General features: G+C 44.4%; 1 protein-coding gene across 29 annotated transcripts in view; it reads right to left on the bottom strand.

Moving 5' to 3' along the window:
* The window catches only part of NRXN1 (neurexin 1), a 981,700-nt gene that overhangs the window by 493,516 nt on the left and 464,774 nt on the right, over window positions 1–23,410 (bottom strand). For 19 of the 29 annotated variants that reach the window (XM_081903670.1, XM_081903681.1, XM_081903676.1 and 16 more), the window contains 2 exons: window positions 10,566–10,769; window positions 7,379–7,405 (listed from right to left, as the gene is read on the bottom strand). In XM_081903670.1, the coding sequence (XP_081759796.1) occupies window positions 7,379–7,405; window positions 10,566–10,769 (231 nt within the window). The remainder of the gene's footprint in view (window positions 1–7,378; window positions 7,406–10,565; window positions 10,770–23,410) is intronic. The other 10 variants (XM_081903702.1, XM_081903706.1, XM_081903685.1 and 7 more) reach the window with 1 other exon arrangement.

Below are 23,410 nucleotides of genomic sequence, written 5' to 3'. Positions count from 1 at the left end.
GTGAAGCAAGACAGTAACTAAATTCTGCATGGAATGGCTGAGCCATTCCAAACTGCACCGATTTGGAAGGAAACAAACAAAAGGCATTATCCATTTATAAATCTCAGCAAGCTTTGGTTACTTAGAATTCCTGAGCTGGGTATCTTCTGCTAGTGAGTCAATAACAGTTGATTAAGCATGCAGGCCCTCTCAGCAATCTAGGAAATGGAGCATAGAGCAGACTCAAAGCAGTGAAATCACTCTTGGGGATCACTTCCACTGATCAGTGCTACTGTCTTGAAAGTGAAGAAACGGGTTCAGTAATTTCAAACACTGACATCTGGTACTGTTGATCAACAATGATCAACACCCATGTACTCACCCAAGTAAAGTTCCTGTACCTGTTTTCCCTTACCTTCCTTGCTTCCTTTTGTAGAGAGCAGAACTTCAGGTGTGTCATGCAGCATGGAGGAGGCATGAAAGGAAGGGCAACAGAAGACGCAGCTTGTCTTCTGCTTCAGTAGCCAACCTAAGAGCTAGGGTGATTTGATGGAGGGAGTGCTAGTTTTGGTTTGGCAAGACCTAGTCTCGACTCCCCTCTCAACCATCACACTCACTGGGTATCTTGGTATCACTGTCAACCTTAACTAGCATTTCTGATGATAGGATGGTCTCCCTGAAGGAAAGGTGTGATAAAAAGATAAGAGCAATGGCATTAAGGTATGGATAGAATCTTTTGGCTGCAACCTGGAAGACCTTCTTGTCTATCTTCTCCGAAACCTCAGCTGAAATCAACCACTGCATTCAGAAGGGGACAGAACACATCATTATAACCAATCTCTAAATTAAGCCCCCTGGGAGACTGATTTAGGGTTTCTCATGATGACATTTTAGCAGTGGCCTTTTCAGACTGACACGGCTGTGCTTACATGTAGATAAGATCACATTCCAAACAACACAAAAAGTGAAAGATCAGAGTTTGACATTTATTGCTGGCCATTTGTCACTTTAAAAGTAGCACAAAAGTTGAAAAGCTTGACTGTCGTATAGAAAATAGACTCTCAGTTTCATGACAGTGATGTATATCAAAATGCCTTGTTACACACCATTAATCTCTCACAACTAAGAATGGGCATCGCTCCATACTAGTGGCCCCTTCAAGTTCTAACAAGCCAGCTGAAGAAAACTTGAGCCACATGAGAGAAATACATAGTATTATTCCAGTGCTGCAAGAAGCAGAGGAACTGCAGAAACTAATGCAACGCTGCAGGAAGCACTCAAATTAGTGGCCTAAAGAGAATGCCCACCATTAGAAGCGACACAGTGCTGACATACAAATCAAGCACACATGAACGGAAGCATAACAAATGAAAAGGAAAACATGCAATGCTTCCTTCCATCACCCAAAAGTGCCTATTAAAAAAACAAAACAAAAACAGATCCAGTAATGAAGGGGGGGAAGCAGCAAAGTGGATGCAAAAAATATCTCTGAGTATCAGCCGAGGCCTACTGAGACCTGACAATTATGGAAGAGAGCTTTTCAGTCAGCAAGAGCCAGAGGAAGTAGGATAATAGGCAAAATATCTGCCTGTGTGCACTTTTTAATTGAAAGTGCAATCTTCAAGTACAACCCATTGCTCCATTTCAAGTCCCATTAAAGAAAGGTAGCTGTAAAGGAGAGTAACGAACACATGGGTCGCTTGAGTACTGCTGTCCACAGGGAAGGAAGTGATGGGAGAATGGAAAGGAAACAAAGAGATTTGTTGCATAGAGGAAGAGGTGGGCGGATGTCGTGAGCCACCTTGGCTACATGTGCAGAAGGCCAGTCAAGGGAACAACGTCTGGCACTGAGTCATGCCTCAGTTCTAAGGTAGACCATTGAAAGGGAGGAGAACACGGCAGTGTATGTGTTTTAAGGCCTGTAGTACAAATTGGCCTTGCATAACAACAGCAACAAAAGACTGTATTCCTTTCTTAAATTTCTTCCTTTGCCATATTTGTTCTCCCATCATCTTATAACAAGGGAGCTGTTTCCAGGAGAAGTGGGAGAGATTCTGTGGTTGCCATCAGGTGATGTTTGGTGTCACCTGCATTGACCTGGGTAGTCCTAGGAGCCTTCATACGGGAGTTGCTTAATGGATACTTTGTCTTGATCTGTTTATAGGTTGTGGGCTTACTTAAATGTTTATATATGTTAAATGAACTGTAAATGGTTGAGTTATTGTCTTTTCCCAGTGTTACGTTGCACTGATACTGTATGTTTGATTATGAATTGTCACTGAATTACAGTATTTAGACTTTGATATTATTATTATTTTGTGAACCGCTTTGAGCACAGATTTACTTGTGGAAAAATGGGGTATGTAAATAAATTGGCAAAGGTAAAGACATTCAGCTGTATTTTTAAAAGTGGCTTTCCAGTCTAAATGATTTTGGGGCTCTGTTTTTCTTGCAATAGTCATGTTCCCTTTACAGCTGGAAAGCATTTTCACAGAATTATTGCATACAATGTGATAGGCATAGATATAGTGAAGGAAAACCAACCTAACAGCCACAGTGTAGGAGCAAATGTTTGCATTGTATTTTATTCCATTGGCTGATACATTACCTGCTTGAATCTCCATGACACACTCTGGTCCAGTCTTGCTGTTCATTTCATTAATTCTCTTTCAATGGCAGTTCCACTGTTCAGCCATGTTCCAGGTGATCCCATGTAGCTACTTCCATCTTGGTACCTGTAGTTCTATCTGGGTGTCCCTAAGCTACAGGAACATGGGGTTTACTGGAAGGACCAATGTTGGGAATGCTATGAATGACTTCAGTGTATTCACAACAAAACTCCAACATTTGGTGCTGGAAATGGCCGTAATTATTTACGCCTTCTTCACAACTGGTGGCAGTGTTTACATGACCTAAGAAATGCATAGTAATAGTCATTGACAGAAGATTTGTTTCCTGTCTTTAATAATGCTTGAATGATAACCTCGTCACTGAAATTGTAGATTCCTAAGTATGCATTGCTTACCTAAAATTCAACATACTTAACTGAAGCAGACAGTCAGCATGGTTTTATCATAAGAGGAAATCTATGGTGGAGCTGAAATAAATGTATTCACCAGAATTCTGTAGGTATACTGATCTCAAACAGTCTGTAGATATTCTTACAATATTTCCCGAAATATTCACTGGAGATTTGCTATCAGCACTTGTCATACTAGTACATTTGATGACAGCATTTGATGCCTGACAGTACAAACAAAATGATATTTAGCATGTGGCAGCATACTGAAGATAAAATGCAATGGTATTTGGTATTTTATATTATTTGACAGCTGACAGTTTTTGATGCCTGCTAAAATGAAAACATTTAAGAGACTTCGGAAAGTTCTGAGGTAAAATGATTTTAATTCTGAATTTAAAACATTTCAAATTCGGGGTGGATTTCAAATATTTGCAAACGATCATTTCAGCTCCTGTTTATGATGATTTGCTTCTATCAAAACATGGAAAGAAGAAACTGCAAAGGAGTCTGAAATGAAGGTGTGGCAAAAGAGAGACCACTACATGAAAACCAACGATGTCCCTTAGCTTGTTTTATGTCTGGGGACTCACGTTAACAGTTTCAGAGTTTAACTGCAACTTACTTACGTTCACCTTTTGACTCAGTGCTCTAATTGTGGGACGAGAAAAGACACAACTGCCATAGCAGCCATGACTAAAACACACCATCGAAACCTTATTCTCCCCACCTTACATGCAGTTAACAGATGAACGACCAATGTGCGTCTAGAGTTAATATGCTTGTTGCACACCTACCAGGCCTACTGTTTCCTAGCATCCATATTCCATAAATGAATAGAATCATTCACGTAGTGCACACAGAACATGAAAGCACTTTGCCACTTAAGTTCCAGCTCTTAAGCAAGTCAGGTGTGGGGAACATATGCTCTCTAGGATTTGCTGAAACACAATTCCCATCATCCCTGGCAATTGTCCATACTTGCCAGGACTGCTGGAAGTTGTAGTTCACCAACAATTCGTGGTCAAAAAGTTCCACAACCAAGTCATATTCAGAATAAAACCATTGAAAGTAAACACAGCTGAAGTCTGTTGTTTTCAATGGGTCTACCTCAGTATACGACTTTGCTGGATGTAACCCATATTACTGGTGTTATTCGCGGTTGTTCTCCACAGTTTTTGGTTTTTTTGCTCATAGAAAGGCAGTATGTACCCATTCCACAGGAAATCTAAGTCTCCTATACCACCTGCCATTAGCTCCACAGAACAAATGCACTTCTCAGCAATAACAAAAGTCATTTATTGTGCTTGTGGTGAACTGTTGCTTTTCGTTATACCTGTGACTTTATGCTTGCATTGAGGTTTGTTTGCAATGCCAGAGAAATATATATATTAATATCAACAATATGCTCTTTTTCTCTTGAATGACTACGATTCTGACACAAATTTTGAAACCTTTCTTGCAGGAGAGCAATTACTGATTTAAATAGTTTTTTCCCCCATTTTTGGTACATCACTATTTAAATTGTCACTATGTAATTCTGTGCATACTTCTTATACAATGCATGTGTTATATTTGAATGTGAACTACAAGAATGCTTGAGATTGAGAACTGCAGTCAATATTTCAATGATGATAATTAATAATACTTCTGTTCCCGTTAGCTATTTTTCTCCACTCTAGATTTTATTTTGTTGTATCACATACAGAAAGACCTGTAATTCAGTTTGCCCCACTGAAAGAAGGCAACTAGGTGAAAGGCGCACATTTTGTTGTTGTTGTTTTGCGCTGCAAACAAGTAATCTCACATTCCAAGTGTTTCCAAACCAACCAACCAACCAACCTGAAACTAGAAAACCCAAAGAGAATGATGTTTTTGGCAGTAATCCATCAAATGTTCGCCTGCTGTCAAATGCAGCAAGTAAACACCATTGCAGTGAACTAGAATTGAATAGCAGTATGTTTCCTGAATGGAAATTCAAAACATGTTCCAGCCAAAGTTAACTACTTTTGAGCCCACTTACCTTCCATAGGAGAGCTAAGGTTATATTTAAGTCTCTCCCACAGAAATCAATGGGGAAAAGAAGCATTTAGCTTTGACTCAATCATGCCTCAGTCACTTGGTTTAAAACAAGGGCATGATAGCTACTTTTGTCACACAACGTCTCCAACATTTAACACTCTCTCCCCACACCTCTGCCCACCACAAAAGGAAAACTAGAACGTACTGTACTTACTATAGAAAGTTTGGGAGGTCCACAGACTCAAAATAAAATCACAGTCCACAATCCTCTTTCAGAACATTGCATCTTAATCCAAATAATATCAGAAAGGTTAAAAATTTATCAAGCATGATGTAAGACACATAGGAAAAAACCAATTCAGCCTAAGAGGTCTTATATATTTAGTGTGTAAAAGAAGCCATCACACAAATATAATCTTGCGGGACATAAAAAATATCATCGACTGCACACCCTCTTTATTTGGAATAGGGAGTTCAACTCTTGGTTTGTAAGAATATCAACAATGGAAGAAGATTGTGGGGGAAAACATTGCAAGTGGTGGCAGTGGCAAAAATCTTCCAAGGAAATACATATGCAGAGGCTGATGTGGGCAGGGGTTCTTATATTCTTTCCAATGATCAAGATAATATTCCTTGGATTTCCCATAGCAGAAGTAGAGCATGCCATGCCACAGAAAGAGAAGGAGGCTGTCTTTCATACATGAAGCTCAGTGGGTGCATTATTCTCCCACAAGCACATCGGGATAATGAGGAATCCAAAAAGCATGGCCTGTGAGGAACGGGCAAAAGCCTAGCCTGAGGAAGAGACGGTTAAGCAGGGAATTAATGCTGTCTTCAAATATCTGAAGGGGTGTCTAGAAGATGATGGGGCAGGCTTGCCCTCTGTTGCTCCAGAGGGCAGGACTGCCTTATCTTGGAGCAAGAGGTCACCAACTCCTTGCGCCGTTCCCGGACTAAGTCTGTGTGTCAGAGTGTGGTCAGGATGTAACATAAGATAGACAGAGTGCCATCCCTGCTCCACTGGAACAGCCAAGGCCATCCATTGCTGTCACGGACTGATAAAGGAGAGCGCTTTGAGCACTTGCTTATACAGCTGGCTTTCTGTTTATACATTGACTCAAAAGCTCAAGTTAATGCATTTTAGAAATGCTCTCTTGGAGGAGGAAAAATGTGGATTTGGGGGCCTGTTTCATACTGACTGCCCAGTCAGGTTTCAGGTTTTGGGAACCCATTCCTTCAGTTGAACACTGCATAAACAGATTTTGATATATCACACTGTGAAAGTTCATTTCAATATGTATATATTTGGAGGACTGGGGGGAGGGGAACCTGTGTACAGCGCAATCCAATACATATCCACTCGGAAGTAAGTTCCACTGAGCTCAGCGGAATTTATTCCCAGTGTACAAGACTGCAGACTTATGGAGCAATTGTAACTTCTGACTGGAAAAAGAAGTGGGACTGACAGGGCCGGCCCAAGACGTTTTGGCATCTGAGGCGAGCCACAAAAAGGTGTCGCCGCCGCTGCCAGGGAAGAAAGGGTGAGTGAAGATACCTTAAAAATGTATGAAGTACTTCCTTTGGCCTTCTAGATTGCTGTTTCTTCTCTATGATTGTGGCCTCGTCAATCCTCCCACTGCACAACAACAAGCAGAACCAGACATAGGTGCCATCTTGTGCCAAATATTCTGGGTGCCCACGACAAAGGGCTTCAACTTTGCCCATTGACTTTGTGGGTACCCAGCACCCACGGCCTACTGGAGTTGGCTCCAGTGGAACCAGGACTACATTCACAGTCAAGTTCTGTTGTGTGTGTTGTGTTGTTTTTTATTATGTTTTTCTAATTTGTTTGAGAAAATTTCAATATAAATCTTTTTTAAAAAAAACAAAACAAAAAGGCAGATAATTTCTCAGTAATTGAGAAATATTAGGGGTATACAGTCATCCTTTCCTCATACACAAGACATATTTGGTCTTACTGGAACATGGGGGCAGAACCTCCACAATTGCTTTGACTTTTAGAGAAATTGAAGGATGCTATGCAGATGATAGAAGACTCTGTGGCATTCCTATGTGTGATTCTTTAATCTGTCCTTGAAACTCCTCAGATGTTTGGCCTGAAATTTCAGGGGGTGGGGTGCGGGTGGGGATAAGGCAACTCTAGGGCAGGCTAAGCAAGCCATGTGCGATGATTTCTTTTCACACCCATGGAATTTGCTACTTCTTTTTCAAATGCAAGTCATTTTAAGTATGCAAACAAAAACAAAAAAAGGATGCACACCATGTCTTAATCTAAAGTTTGTGAATATTGCATAAATGGAGGAACAATAAGTTTAAAAATTTTGAATAGGCACTTACTGGAATTACAGTTAATCCTGATACAGTCTAGATGGGGAAGAATAGATGAGAAATGAAAATTTATCCTTCAAAGTAATAGCTGCAGACATCCAATAAAATCACAGTCCACCCTTCCGGGGACAGACACATGCAAACATGGCCACTGCGTGTTCAGATTCTTTCGGTATTGCCATAGAACGCAGATATATGGTGATAAAAAACTTTATAAATAGAAGTGAGTAGAAATAGAGGATAAAAAAAATATGGCCAATTTCAAACAAAGCTACATGGTGACAAATCTAAGTGAGGAATAAAGGCTTGTGGAGAAACTGGTCCAGATACTGGATTTAAGCTGGCTGCCACTTTCTCCCCCATATATGAAAGAACAGATTAATCTTCTCAATTTTAATTTAAAAAATAATAAAAGTGCTCCGTCACAATGGGGAATAGTACAAGCCAAGCCAATAATCACACATTCTGGATCACAGTTAATACCTCAAAGGAGGATGCAACTTCAAAAGCTTAAAATTGTAATTGTAACATTCCAACCACCTTAGATGGTCTCTCAATCCTCGGAAATACACTTAGCTTTTACTGAAGTCATTCAGTAAACATAGGAAAAGTGACTTCGCCATCTCCTCTAGAAATCTCTTATTAGATTAAAGCGAAGCAATATTATAATTTGCTTTTTGACTTTTGAGAGGATGCTTTTCGACATCTTCACTCTTGTGGGCGTTAGCAAATTTATTTCCGCCTTCAAGGTGAATAACAGACGGGGCAATGCTTTTATTTTATTCACAATGTAAGGGGAATGTGCACTTTGTACGGGCAAATTGAAACACCCTTCTCAAATTAGCAGCATACTCATTTGTTCCTCTACATGGTCTTTGAGGATCATCAATATTATTGCTTTTATTTCTTAAAAAAAATAACAACCTAGATTTTGTTTCCATGTAGCTGAGTTTGTCATGTGTCGTCAACCGCATCAGAAAAGTGGTGGCAAACAGCCAAGGCACATTACCTACATGCCTCTGTCTACAGAAAGCTTTCTTGAAAGAGCCCTCTCCTGGCCACTATCCTACATCCATCAAGACTATTAAAATAATGCATCGGCTTGCAGGAACTCCAAAATGTCACTAGAGGGCTCTATCTGAAGCTAAAGAAGAGCGTCCTCCCTATTGCAGAATTGAATTAATATAATCAAAATTCAATTATCTCGCATTCCTATACAAAAAAAAATGGATTTTGAATATATCACTCTGCCCTGCCAGCTTTCGCAATTTAAAAGCGGAGTCACGCCGGAGCGAAGGGTTTTGTTTTGTTTTAAACTCTGTACAAAAAGTCCTGAAAATAATCTCTCTCACACACAAAAAAAGGAAGTCGTTCTGGTAAACTTGCATTTGGTTCCTCGGTGAATAACGCAACGATCAATTATTTCTAAATGCTATAAAAAAGATCTAGGAAAGCATGATATTATTTCTGCAGGAGAGCTTATGTGGTTTGTGTTCACATGGCTGTTTGCTGAGGGCCGCAGACTTTGGGCATTGAAGGGTCGTGTTATTTGTGACACACACACACAAGATCACTATGAAGTTGTAGCGGGGGGAGTTCTAAAATAAAATAAAATGAGGGAGGGAGATGGATTTGAAAGGATGTAATGTCAGGCTGCTCTATAGAGAAGACCAGAAACAAACAAAAACATGGCTTGCAATCAGGTTTCTGTTACTTGCATATATTTTATGTTTTCTAACACACTGAGCCAAAATCAAGTACAACATACTGGAAAGGGCTAAATAGCTTGCTGGTTTTTAACAGAGTAGGTTCTGATTATATGCTGGGGCAAACTCAGTTCGCATGAACAAACTGTTCGGGACAACAATGTGGTTTTGGGCTGTGCACACATCACCTGCTTAAAATGCAGCAAGTTTGTTTTCCCTACAGCTGAGCTTCAAATCACATTTGCAAGACACTGTACACATCATTACGGCCAGATGTGTTTGGAAGTCGCTCATTGTGTGTCGACTCCAGGATCCTCTTTGTGTGTGTGCATTTCCCCACTTGTGTGTGTGTGTGTGTGATTAGGGCTAGTCTGCTAATAACTCAAATTCCCTTTTCTAGAGCTTCTTTTCAGAAGGAATAGAAAAATCTGAAGATGTGTCCTGCATCATATTGGTATTAGGCTACAGTCTCTTGTAAAGGTAGACCCCCAGGTTGTGGGTTGTTCATCCTGGCATTTTCTTTTGCAAAGAAAGATTCCCAGGCTGTGTGTCTCAGGCTTGATCAACCTGGTGCACACAGCTTGGCTGTTGTTTAAAGTTCACTATCCAGTTCCAAACTGGCTTGTAAAAAGGGCATGGGGATCTTTGCATTCCTTCTGTTCTCAAATTGGATTAAAGCAGATCTGGGGTGGGGAAGCTAATCAAAACACAGTACTTCTCAAGAAACTACAGGGCAGATGTGAATTGTGGCTAACACCATGTGTACACGGCTTCACAAACCAGCAGTGTGAACACATTGGATGCAGAGTCAACTGGAGTGTGTACACAGCCTTAGAGCCCCAAATGTACATGAGCACCACTTATTATGAAAAGACCGGAATGGCAGCTCTGACTTTAAACTGCTTGTGTGCGTGGACTGCCTGGTTGGGGCAGGGGAGTTTTTCCCAGTTGCCACCCCGCACCCCCTTGGCATCAGAAGAACTGACTCTCTGGGAACCCAAATCCTGTGCTCCACAGAAGCTGCATGAAACATTGTGCATGAAGCTTGCATGTGCAATGCAGACACACCGACAGAGCTTCCCCCGTACCCAGGGGCATGTGTTTTGGACTAGGATTTATTTGTGTAACGCAGCAATATGGGAAATCCTGGGCTGAGAAACCCACCTCGTTGGGTAAGATACTAACAAAACAAAAACAGGTTGCCTACTAATGCTGGTGGTCTTCTCTTTTTAGAACAGACTGCGGTTCAGAATTAATAATGGTGGGTTATGGTGGAGTGTGTAAAGATGAAATTAAACTCAACGAATAATGAACTCATGTATGTTGCAAATATATGTATATGCATGAGAACTGCATATATATATTTATGTTTCATTTGATTTTTTCAGTGGCCAACAGGCTGTTGAATAGGTGTTTGCAGGCAAAGACGCACACCAAAAAAGGATGTTGGAGATGTTAACTTCAGGGTGGGAGTTGGGGAGGGACGTTACCTAGGTTGACTGTTAGCTTAACTCGTCCTGCATCCAGTTCCAAACGCAGCGTGTCAGCAGATTCCCTCGAAGTGGTGGCCATTAGAATGCCATACGCTCGCTGAGACCTGAACCGCAAGGACACGTCTTCTGCCTCGGTGTGCATCACCACGGGGAGTTGTATTTTCATAAACATGCTTCCGTCGTAGCTTAAAACGGTTGCCTCTGGAAAAGGACAAGCGGGAAGATTGAGAGGGAATTACAAACCTGTGTTTCTGCATGCAAGCAAATGCCACGAGTCGCAGCATCAAAAAAACTGCTGAGTCAAGCACGGCCAGCCCAAGACATCTTGGCACCTGAGGTATTAAGTTGTGAGTGGACATAGCAGATCTCACAGAGATTTTTCCAAGTGGTTCTTTATAGTAAGCTGGAACTGAACTGAACTGCAAACAGCTCAGCCTGCCTGCTTTTATAGGCAGCCGGCTGTCAACGTTGTAACAACAACAACCCAGGGTTTCCCCGCCTAAACTGGTAACTTAAGTGGACCTGAGTGAAAACTATATACACAATACCCCCTGGTGGCCAGGGCGAGAACTTCAATACATAACATGAGGCACTCCTCTCTCCCTGCCAAGGAAGAAGGGGTGAGTGAAGATCTACACCAGGAACAAGGACACAATACACACCAGGAAGTACGGTGGGAGGATACCAGCAGTGACTCCTATTCACCAAGAGGCCACTGTAGAGGCTGCACTGGGAGGGCTACAGATCCAGCCTCCAATGAAAACATGGCGGCAGCAACAGGCAATGCATTCCTTGGAGGTTGGATCTGCTACCCCTGTGGATTCTGATGCCCAAGACGAACCCTGTACCACGTTGCATCTTATAGTGTAGGACAGGCTTCCTCAACCTCAGCCCTCCAAATGTTTTGAGACTAGAGTTCCCATCATCCCTGACCACTGGTCCTGTGGGCTAGGGATCGTGGGAGTTGTAGGCCAAAAACATCTAGAGGGCCAAGGTTGAGGAAGCCTGGTGTAGGACAAGTAAGGTAAAGGACCCCTGGACAGTTAAGTCCAGTCAAAGGCGACTATGGGGTTGCAGTGCTCATCTCGCTTTCAGGCCGAGGGAGCCGGCGTTTGTCTACAGACAGCTTTCCGGGTCAGGTGGCCAGCATGACTAAGCCGCTTCTGGTGAAACAGAACACCATGACGGAAACCAGAGTGCATGGACACGCTGTTTACCTTCCCCACTACAGTGGTACCTATTTATCTACTTGAACTGGCATGCTTTCGAACTGTAGGTTGGCAGGAGCTGGGACAGAGCAACAGGAGTTCACTCTGTTGTGGGGATTCAAATCGCCAATCTTCCGATCGGCAAGCCCAAGAGACTCAGTGGTTTAGACCACAGCGTCACCCACGTCCCTTGTAGGACAAGTTTTGTATCCCAGTATGGCCACTGAAGCTGGGGCAACACAATACATAATAAAAAAAATCCTTCCAGTAGCACCTTAGAGACCAACTAAGTTTGTTATTGGTATGAGCTTTCGTGTGCATGCACACTTCTTCAGATACAATACATGTTGGGCATTTTGGTGCAGCAGTCGTTGAACTTCTGAACATTTATTTCCTGGGGTAGCATCTCTTCTGATTGGGTTGCCTATTGTGGAATGTACATTACAAGCATTTTTTTCTTTTTTTTCTGCCCTCCCCTGCAGTCTGGTTACTGTTCCAAGGAGACTGGTATACACTAGACACCGCTGGAGCAGAAGTTTATGCTCCAAACAACTGGAAGAAATGCTTAATAATACGCTGCTCATTAAGCAGAATCACAGCCTCTAGGGCAAGGAATTATACTATCATTTCTGCACTGGGAATGCAACCGTGCACAGAGAGGAAATGGCTTTATTAAACAACACCAGGGGGCAGCTGTATCTAGGGGGCTGCAGGAGGGGGCAGGGGGAGAGAGCCAGGACAATAAGTTTTAGGACGGTCCCTCTGAAAAGTAAATAATAGAGGGTTATCCAGCAGTTGGTGTGAAATGGAGAAATTTATTGCTAGTGCACGGAAGAACATAAACAAGCAATACCCACAATCCTGTGCATTTCTGCACAACATTAAATTCACCAATTGGCCAGGATGACCCAGCAGGCTCGCTCTCACACACAGAAAAACAACCCTCCTGGTTTTGCTGTTTTGCAAAGTTTGTCACGCCAGGCCCCTTGGAACACACACAAGGGGAAGGGCCATAGCTCAGCGGGAGAGCATCTGTTTTGCAAGCAAAACGTTCCATATCCACTGCCTTGTGCAAAGAATCCTGCCTGAAATCCTTGAGAGCCACTGCCAGCCAGTGTGGGCAAAACTAAGCTAGATGGAACAATGAGCTAACTCAGTAATAGGCAGCTTCCTGTGGGTGCTGGATTGCATTGAGCTTGGCTGGTATCAAGCTGTGGAGGCCCCTACTGAGATCTAATTCTGTGCAGTAGGGGTTGCCGCCTAAAGCTTTGGGATCAGCTTAATTGATGAAGGCATGTTTTAATAATAATAAGGCTATCGTCCAATGGGAAATGGGAAGCAAAACAAAATCACAGTCTGTTGTAACAATGAATGATCATTCTTGCTTACTAACAATATAATGCACTTTCTATTACCCAGTTTAACACTTTAAGATTACCCAGAAGAGTTTGTCTACGTTGTCTTAATCAGTGCTTTTTTGGAGGGGGGAAAGTGCTGGTACTCCCCATGAAGTTGTTACAGAAAGTGCCACACTTTTAACATTTGGAAAAGAAAAAAAAGTGCCAGTACAGTGGTACCTCGGGATGTGAATGGGAGTCGTTCTGGAGCCCCGTTCACATCCCGAATGGAACGCAAGACACAACGGCGCATCTGTGCGTGAGTTGCGTTTCGCAGCTACCGTGCATGCGCGTGACATCATTTTGAGCACCTGCGCATGCGCGAGCGGCGAAAACCAGAAGTACCGCGCTCCAGGGCGGAAGAGATCGCACAAGGAATTCGGAAACCACATATTCAGGGGCCCACTGATTGAGGTATGGGAAAGGTACAAAGACATGCTAGAACCTAAAACACCCCACTGGCTGTCACCATTAGAAGTTATGTCCGTTAAAAAGACCAATATGAGGGCTAACTGGGCCACATACGAACAACTGTTAATGAAAGAGGAAGGAAAGTGGAAAATGAGGCCGTATGAGCAGGTCAAAGACCAAGTTTATGATTGGCTCCATTACTTCCAGACAAATGATATGTTTAGGAAAGATTTCAAAGATAAAGGATACGTTGACAAAAACTCTAGATTCCAAACTGAGATCCTGGAAAATAATACAAAAACTCTGTCTAAAATGTACAATCAGTTACTGGACTGGAACCTAATTGACGAGGAAGTTAAGTCGGTAATGACACACTGGGCCAAAGACTTTGGCCGTAACATCTATTTTGAAGAGTGGGAAAAACTATGGAAACAACATCTTAAGTTTACGGCTTGTGTGTCACTTAAGGAAAATTTAATGAAAATGTTTTACCGCTGATATATGACTCCCATCAAACTAGCCAGAATGTACGGATCCTGTAACAAATGCTGGAAGTGCAAGGAAAGGGAGGGGACATTCTACCATATGTGGTGGGAATGCCAAAAGGTTAAAGGGTTTTGGGAGAGTGTGTATAATGAAATAAAGAAAATCTTAAGTTATACTTTTGTTAAAAAACCCGAGGCATTCCTGCTGGGATTGGTAGGAAAGGAGATAAAAAGGAAAGACTATAAGCTGTTCCAGTACGCAACAACGGCAGCAAGGGTCCTGTTAGCCAAAAACTGGAAATTAGAGGGTTTGCCGACAATAGAGGAATGGAGATCAAAATTATTAGACTACGTGGAGATGGATAAGATGACAGGGAAAATCAGATATATAAAAGACCAGAGGTTTATAAAAGATTGGGAAAGTTTTACGGAATATCTGGAAAATCTAAGCGATGGTCAGATAACACTAGATGGTTTTAAGGGAGCTCTGTAAGAAGCAAAGGGTACTGTCTAAAGGAAAACAGAGGAACCAGAATGATCAACGGCACTACAAAAGAAGAAATGCAGAACTATTGGCTTTTATTAACACGGATGATTTGTGGAAAGGTTGAAGGAAGTCACTTTGTAAACTATGTAAACATTAAGTGGAATATTATAGTTTTGTTTTGTATTTTGATCCATGCAAATCAATAAAAATTATGTTGAAAAAAACAACAACAGAAGTACCGCGCTCCATTACTTCTGGGTTGCCGTGGAACGCAACTCGAATGCGCTCAACCCGAAGCACATTCAACTTGAGGTATGACTGTACTGCGTATCCTTGAGTACCCCCAGAAAAAAACCAAAAACACTGGTCTTAATAATCCTTACAACGGTCCTATAAGGTTGGCTTTTGCAAAAAGGCATGGGGAGGGACAGATAGGGTCTGCATGGTTGTGGCAAAAAGTGTGGCAAAAAGAGGGTGTTCTGCAATAATAATAATAATAATTTTTTATTTATACCCTGCCCATCTGGCTGGGCCTCCCCAGCCACTCTGGGCGGCTTCCATAAAAACCAAAAATACAGTAAAATATCACACATTAAAAACTTCCCTGAACAGGGCTGCCTTAAGATGTCTTCTGAATGTCAGGTAGTTGTTTATCGCTTTGACATCTGCTGGAAGGGCATTCCACAGGGCGGGCGCCACTACCGAGAAGGCCCTCTGCCTGGTTCCCTGTAGCTTTGCTTCTCGCAATGAGGGAACCGCCAGAAGGCCCTCGGCGCTGGACCTCAGCATCCGGGCAGAATGATGGGGGTGGAGATGCTCCTTCAGGTATAATGGACCGAGGCCGTTTAGTTGCTGCTGCTGTCCTTGGCTTTGGGCTGTGTCTTTACCTTCCCCGAAGCAAAGCCAGAAGGCGGTGGCACCAAGGCCAGATCAGGATCTCAATTAGATAATCCCCAGGGCTAGCGGCTGAATTGGTCCTACTTGGGCCAGTGAGGAGGCCAGGGGAGAATTAGCTGTGGGGTCTCAGAGCAGGTGATCTTCATAAAAGGGTAAGGGGAGGGAAGAGAAGGGAAATAAAAGATCAGGCTGAATTCAAATTAAAGGCCAGGCAGAATAGCTCTGTCTTACAGGCCCGACGGGAGGAGGTTAAATCTTGAAGGGCCCTAGTCTCATGGGACAGAGCATTCCACCAGGTCGGAGCCATCACTGAAAAGGCCCTGGCGCTGGTGGAGGATAGTCTGACTTCCTTAGGGCCTGGGACCTCTAAACTATGGTTATTCATGGACCTTAAGGTCCTCTGTGGGGCATACCAGGAGAGGCAGTCCCGTAAATACGAGGGCCCTAAGCCACAAAGGGCTTTAAAGGTCAAGACCAGCACCAACCATGCTAGGGCAGCAAGCTAGCTATGGCCCACCTTTCTAGCCCCTTTCCACCCCTCAGAATCTGTCACCTGAGACAGCTGCCTCATTCTGTCTCATGGCAGAGCCGGCCCTGAGAGCATAAAGCAGTGGCTGGCTCAAAGCAACTGGGTGAGTTCAGTGGTAGGGTTTGAGCCGGGCACATTCCAACTCACAGCTCTGGCACTACCTGAGGAAGGCAATGCTGCAATGTGTTGAATGTTCCATCAGCCCAGGCATTTCGGCCTGCCAGAGGGAATAATCCCCACTCTTCCACAGTGTAATGGACTGGTTGGATGCAGAGGAATGGTGGGAGGAACCAGCTGGGGAAGAAGGCTCAGAGCCTGGGGAGTGGTGGTGGGACAACGATGAGTGTTCAGAGGGAGAAGACTGGGAGGAGAAGGTGTCGGAAGCTGAAGAAGCAACAGGACTTAGTGAGCTGGGGGAGTCTGTGACAGAGAGAAGTGCAGAATCAGAGGCAGAAGCTGAAGCAGGGGAGGGAGGGGAGGGAGGTCAAGAGGCAGAGATGAGACAGGCTGATGAAGAGTCGCAAGTGTCTCCCTTTTCTGCTGCAACAAGCTCCTCTCCCCCTTGTCTCCCAGAACCAGTAGAAGCATGAAAAGGGTGGAGGAGAGGTTGGCTGAAAGGCACAGTCTCTGATTGCTTGGGAAAGCCCTGGAGAGGAGGAGACTTAAGATGGCTGTGAGGAGGTGGGGACTTCCAGTCTTGGCAACTGATCCATGGGGCCAGTCGTCATTAGGCCTGGCATTCAGCCAAGTCTGTGGAGATTGTTTTGTTTATAATAATAATAATAATAATAATAATAATAATAATAATAATAATTTAGTATTTATACCCCGTCCATCTGGCTGAGTTTCCCCAGCCACTCTGGGCTGCTCCCAATCAAGTGTTAAAAACAATACAGCATTAAATATTAAAAACTTCCCTGAACAGGGCTGCCTTCAGATGTCTTCTGAATGTTAGGTAGTTGTTTATCTCTTTGACATCTGATGGGAGGACATTTCACAGGGCGGGCGCCACCACCGAGAAGGCCCTCTGCCTGGTTCCCTGTAACCTCACTGCTCACAGCGAGGGAGCTGCCAGAAGGCCCTCAGAGCTGGACCTCAGTGTCCGAGCTGAACGATGGGGGTGGAGACGCTCCTTCAGGTGTTTGTTTGCCAACAAAGTGCTAACTCAAACTTTGAACTGTGCTCTGGGTGGGTGTCGCCCAATCCCCAGGAGCCAATTTCATGGGCCGTACAGGCAGGGGAGCCACATTGTTCATATGGCAGTGCATGTGCGGGCTTCTGCTGATGGGACTCTTTAGCCAAATCCCAATAGGCTATGCAATCTCTGCTCAAGAGGAAGAGACTCTGTGAAGAAGCTCATGAAGAAAACTCTCAGTTCAATCCTGGTCTACTCCAGGTTGTTGTTGTTGTTGTTTTAAAAAAGCTTGGGTAGGAGATAATAGGAAAGACTGCCAGCCCAAGACACTGGATGGCTGCTGCCAGTCAGAGTAGTCAGTATTGGACTACATGGAGAAACAGGATGCTCCAGTATAAGATGGCATCCTCTGTATATTTAATATGCAATACCTTTAATCAATGATTTTTTTTAAAACTTGCTGAAATATAACTAAGTGGTGCAGCTTAAAACATTTGGACTTTATATTCTTAGCTGGATTATTATTATTATTATTATTAGTAGTAGTAGTAGTAGTAGTAGTAGTAGTATATACTGCCCTATACCCACAGGTCTCAGGGCGGTTTACAGGATAAAATCAGAATATAAAACCACAAAATACATAATCAAAACAAAAAAAAAAAAACCAATAACCCCCACCCCTGAGCATCTGCTTACTGACAGTAAATGCAAGATATGAAACCCTGAAAAATCATGCATCCTAGCATCTCCGCCTCCCCCCCCCCCAAATATAATTTCTGTTGATAAATGTCATCTTGCACATTTATCTTTTTTGCTGCTGTTGTTGTTGCCTGGCTGAAAACATACACCTGCAAAAGGCACTGCCGAAAGGCAATCACGTACCACAAGCCCCAATAAAAATCAAAGAGAAAAGCCAAATTATATTGCCATGACATCTGTCCTGCCATCTGCTACAGCTGCCACAAACAAATTAAACCCATCCAGCGATTATCCTGATGTTTTTTACTTTTGGCATAATCAGCTCCGGCTTACAGTGGCAAAATAAGCATGGAACACTTCAGGTTAAGCCTGCAATCCTGTTCATGTTTTCCTGGAAGAAAGCTCCACTGATCTCAATGGGACTAATTTCTGAATAGTTGTGCATAAAGTGACACTGCTGCTATTCAACCCACCAGTGAATTTGGGGGCATGAGTGACCCCAAAGATACAGAACTATGAGACATAAACCCCCCACCCCAACCCTTTGCTATTTCATGCTCCTTGTATTTGTGTACGATGAGGGAATGCTAGCTCCCTCCCCATTTCCATGAAAAACGAAGGAGAGAGCAATCCGAGGGTTGATTCTTTGACAAGCAGGAGATCCCTGTGGCGCCACTTCAGGTCATGAGCAAATGAGTGTGTGAATGAACACATATTTCATTTCCTGTATTTCATTTCAGCTGAAATGAAATCACAGGCGGGAAAGTTACAGTGACTAAATTGGGCCTCAGTGTTTAAAGGTTGCATTTGCGGCTCAGGACCCCAATGCCTCACATGTCGTCTCTCCCCACATTAACTCACCCAAACCCAGTGTTCATCATCTGACGATCTTCTCTGTGTGCTCTCTCCAAGGGAGGTGCACAGAACAGGCCTTTTCCGTGGTGGCTCCTCACTTGCGGAATGATCTCCCCAGGGAAGCACACCAGATGCCACCAATGCCTACTTTTAGGTGCCACGCCATTTTTAAAATTTTTAATCATTTTCAGGTTTTTGGCCTTTTACTTGTGGTGTTTCAGATCCTGCAACCTCCTTTAGTGGGTAGGATGTGCATGTGGATCCATGCTTTTAAAATGTGGTTTAAAAGCATGGATCCACATGGATCCTCAGGATCTTTGCATTGGGTCACCCCAAATTCACCATCAGATCACATAGCATGTCCATGGCTACAGCCTGCCCCCCCAAAATCACGCACCCACTGTTGCCTGGGGCTGCAGTGGTGCAAAAATGTGGTTAAAAAGCATGGATCCACATGGATCCTCAGGATCTTTGCATTGGGTCACCCCAAATTCACCATCAGATCACATAGCATGTCCATGGCTACAGCCTGCCCCCCCCCCAAATCACACACCCACTGTTGCCTGGGGCTGCAATGGTGCAAAAACGTGGTTACAAAACATGGATCCACAGGGATCCTCAGGATCTTTGCATTGGGTCACCCCAAATTCACCATCAGATCACATAGCATGTCCATGGCTACAGCCTGCCCCCCCAAAATCACACACCCACTGTTGCCTGGGGCTGCAATGGTGCAAAAACGTGGTTACAAAACATGGATCCACAGGGATTCTCAGGATTTTTGCATTGGGTCACCCCAAATTCACCATCAGATCACATGTCTGTGGCCACAGCATGAAGCACAAAAATGATACATCATTAATATTCACCGCCCACGGTGGCAGCCAACCTCACAGGTTCACTTAAAGTCGGGGCAGCCCGGGGCTCGCCCCTTTCGTTCCCCCAGCAGCAGCGGTTTGGAGGTATTGGGCCCCCCCAATATTTTTTATAAGTCGGTATGGGCCCCCCCAATATTTTTTATAAGTCGGCGCCCCTGTGTGTGTGCGTCCTATGGGGCGAATGCAGGCTTTCGCTGAAGCCTGGAGAGCGAGAGGGGTCTGTGCGCACCGACCCCTCTCGCTCTCCAGGCTTCGCGGACCTCTCCGCAAGCAGCGGGAGCGTTCCCACTGCTTGCGGAGAGTTGCCTGCGTGCTGAAGCCTGCGTGCGCTGAGATCAGTGCGTCCAGGCTTCACGGACCTCTCCGCAAGCAGCGGGAGCCAGCGCTGGGCTCCCACGGCTTGCAGAGAGCTGCCTGTTTGGGGACTGGGGTCGGGGGAAGCTCGGGCCTCCCCCGCCCCAGCCCCGCGCCTGGGGGGAAAATAATTTTTCCCCCTTTATTTTCCCCCCAAAAAACTAGGTGCGCCTTATGGGACGGTGCGTCCTATAGGGCGAAAAATATGGTACATTGTTCTAAAATTTGTGATTCAAACCAGCATAGTCCCCCACACCCCACATGCTCCCTGAAGTGGCTTTGTTTGCTGATGTGAACATCTTTTTTTTCCACACCCCCCCAAAAAAATTGCTTCCTTTTTGACTGGCATGAACAACAATTTAATTGTCGTGTCTACTGGCAAACGAGAACGGTTTATCAGCAACCGCACATGGGTAAGAGCAATAATAGTTCTGTGTGGCAAGCACTGCCTTTGCTGTAGCTTACGGAATCCCAAACGCTGTAATCATATTAATGCATGACCGTTTGGGATTCAACTATTACTGGAAGGAGGCGAAGCAATGCTTTGAAAATCTGTTCCTTTCCCTCCCCACCCCCCAAGATAGGGAAAACCCTTGGGTAGCGTATAATACTCCAGAAGCTGAATAAACACACAACTGATTTCTGCAGGACAAGCAGCCAGATAACACTGTGAGTACATCATATTAGTATCGGTCCCAGCAGAGGAGGGTCCGTGTTCCAGAAAATTATATTGGGGAAAATGCCCAAACCATACGTTGCGAGGGATGACAAACAACGTAAACAGAAAGAAATTCCATGCCCTGTCAAAGATACTTACTGAAAATCCTTTTGCTAAAGCATGCTATTAAACTTGCAGAGAATGGTGGTGGGGTTTGTGTGTTTTTTTTTATAGTAGATTTGCATATGCTTGTTCCTTTCTCCAGTGGCTGGGATATGTAAAAATATTCCCTAGTTCTTTTTGATTTCAAAAACTGTAGGTTTCTATCTCTCCCTCCTTCTCTTTCTCTTTTCATAATGCTGCACTCTTTAAGCAGTGAGGAGGAAAATGTCCCATATGTAATAGCAGGATTTTGCCACAGGGTGGTACACCATGCATATTTAACTGAAGAGTTTTGTAATTCATCTGACAGTCTAGTTAGGCCCCCTCTGCCAGCCGCAGTCCAACAGTAATAGGAACAATCTGGAGGCATCAAAAATAACTTGATTTCTGCCAAAGGCTTGCATCTTCTAAAATAAGAAACAAGGACTCCCTTCACAGAATAACATTTCATTTACAGCAGCACAAATGGAAGGCTCGGTCTTAACTAGTGCTAAGCTTATAAGGAAGGTGGGTTGTTGTTGTTTTGACAAAGCTTTTGTTAAGGGACTGAAATTAAAACTGCTGATATTGCAATGACATGTGTGGTGTGACCATATTTGGATTGCTGTGTATAAGTTTGGTCACCTCACCTCAAAAAGGATATTGTAGGATGTGGGGAAAGGATCAGAAAAGAGCGAAATTGAACGTTCTGATTCATTCCTCAGTTTCTTAGTCATTATGCCAGGGGTCACCAACATGGTACTTGTGGGTTCCAACATCAACTTCGTTGGACTGGTCAAGTTGTTCAGATGCCTGATTATTCTCTTCCAAAACAACTACCCTATTCCAAACTTTAAAATGGAAAACATAATGCTGGTGGTCAGCAAAAGAGGTTTAAAGACTCTCTCAAGGCAAATCTTAAAAAGTGTAGTCTAAACACCGACAACTGGGAAACACTGGCCTATGAGTGCTCCAGTTGGAGAACAGCCTTTACCAAAAGTGTCATGGGCTCTGAAGATGGTCAAACGCAGGATGAAAGGGAGAAACGTGGTAAGAAGAAGGCACGCTTGGCAAACCCTCACAAACTCCTGCCCAGAAACCAGTGTCCCCACTGTGGAAGGAGGTGTGGATCCAGAATTGGCCTTCGCAGTCACTTACGGACTCGCTGCTAAGACCATGTTCATGGAAGGCAATCTTACATGGCTATGAGTGATCGCCAGAGAAGAAGAATAAGAATTGTGGGTTCCATTCTGCCTGCTCCTATGGTGCCCATGAAAGGTCTAGGCAAAGATTCCCTCAAAAAAATCCACAGTACGTGAGAGGCTATTTCTTCTTCCTGCTCAGCTCCTATTTGCACCGGCTCAGCCGCTCATACACTGAACACATCCCTGTAAATATGCCCACATTTCACAAGATGCCAAGATTGGGCACCCACCTTCCTATCTGTTCTGAGCACAGAAGAGCTTCTCTCTGTGGGTGACTGGCAGCCAGCATGGTGAAGGTTGATGTAAGTGCCTTTTACTCACGGATCAGGTGCAGGGGCATAGGAAGGGAGGGCGGTGGGGGTGGCACACCATGCGGGGCTCACCCTGCTGCCCCGGGTGCACAGCATGGCCACCACTCTGGGAGCCCATGCAGCTAACTCCACCCTTTCACAAGGGCTGCACTGGGTGGTTGAAAAGGCAGTGGGTTGTTGGGGGAGAAGTCTTTGGGGCTGCTACAAATCACGCTTCTTGGCTGCTGGATGACCAGCTGGTCCCCAACTCCTAACTTGGGATTGAGGAGAGGGATGGGGTTTGCCCTCCGGAATCCTTTCAGCTTAGCCTGGCAAGGTTGAGCTTCCTATAGGGACAGAGCCACAGCAAAGAATGACAAAAGATCCCTGGGAGAGGGCAAAAAAGTCCTCGATTCCCCAAATTATTTGCATCCAGAGGTGGCACGTGCTCTCCAGGATGCAATGAGTGGATCTTGGCTGGATCAGTACTTTAGATGGGGTTGAGAAAGAAAGACGAAGGAAGAGGAGGAGTTTGTTTTGTTTTGCCATGGGAACAGAGGGTGCCAGCATGGAGTAAGGCAGCGAGAAGGGACTTGGGCAGGTGGGCAGGGAAATGGGAGAGCGGGGGCCTCAGCCTTTGTATTCCCAGAGGCTCCATTGCACTAGAGACAGGGCGTTCTTTCCGGCCCTGAGTAGGGTCTCCAAAGAGACCATGTGCAACCCAGCAAACGGGGCATGTTTAGGGTGATGCTGCTTCTCTGCCTTTCTTTGGCTGCTGTAGGGCTGATTGCTGGGTCCGGAGGGAGGAATCTCCCCACCCGCAGGCAGCCTCAGTCTGCCTGCACTTGTGACCTTGGGGTGCGGGGCACACACCCCTCACAGACAAAGCCACAGCTGTCTGAACATCGTGCCCTCTGTCTAACCTTTTGCGGTCTCAGTAGTCTGCGGTGCGCTGTCTGTAACCTTTGTCTCTGAGACCTTTTGTCTCCTTGGTCATACACTGTGCAAGGGGAAAATGATGGAGTGGAAACAGGTGCCAAAATAACTTTGTACCACCCCACTATCTTGGGACCGGAAGATGTGTAAAGGTCACAGCCCAAAATGTATCTGCCTGGGTTTGCATATTTGTGTCAATAAAAGGAGCCTCCACAGAGCTGGCCGGCAGCTGTGCACAGCTCACCTGCATTATCAACTCCTGCCTCATGTCCGTCAC

This window comes from Podarcis melisellensis (genome assembly GCF_964234715.1).
Source record: "Podarcis melisellensis genome assembly, chromosome: 3".
Lineage (NCBI taxonomy): Eukaryota > Metazoa > Chordata > Lepidosauria > Squamata > Lacertidae > Podarcis > Podarcis melisellensis.
Note: the sequence above shows the minus strand (reverse complement) of the source record. Positions and strands in the feature narration are given on the sequence as shown.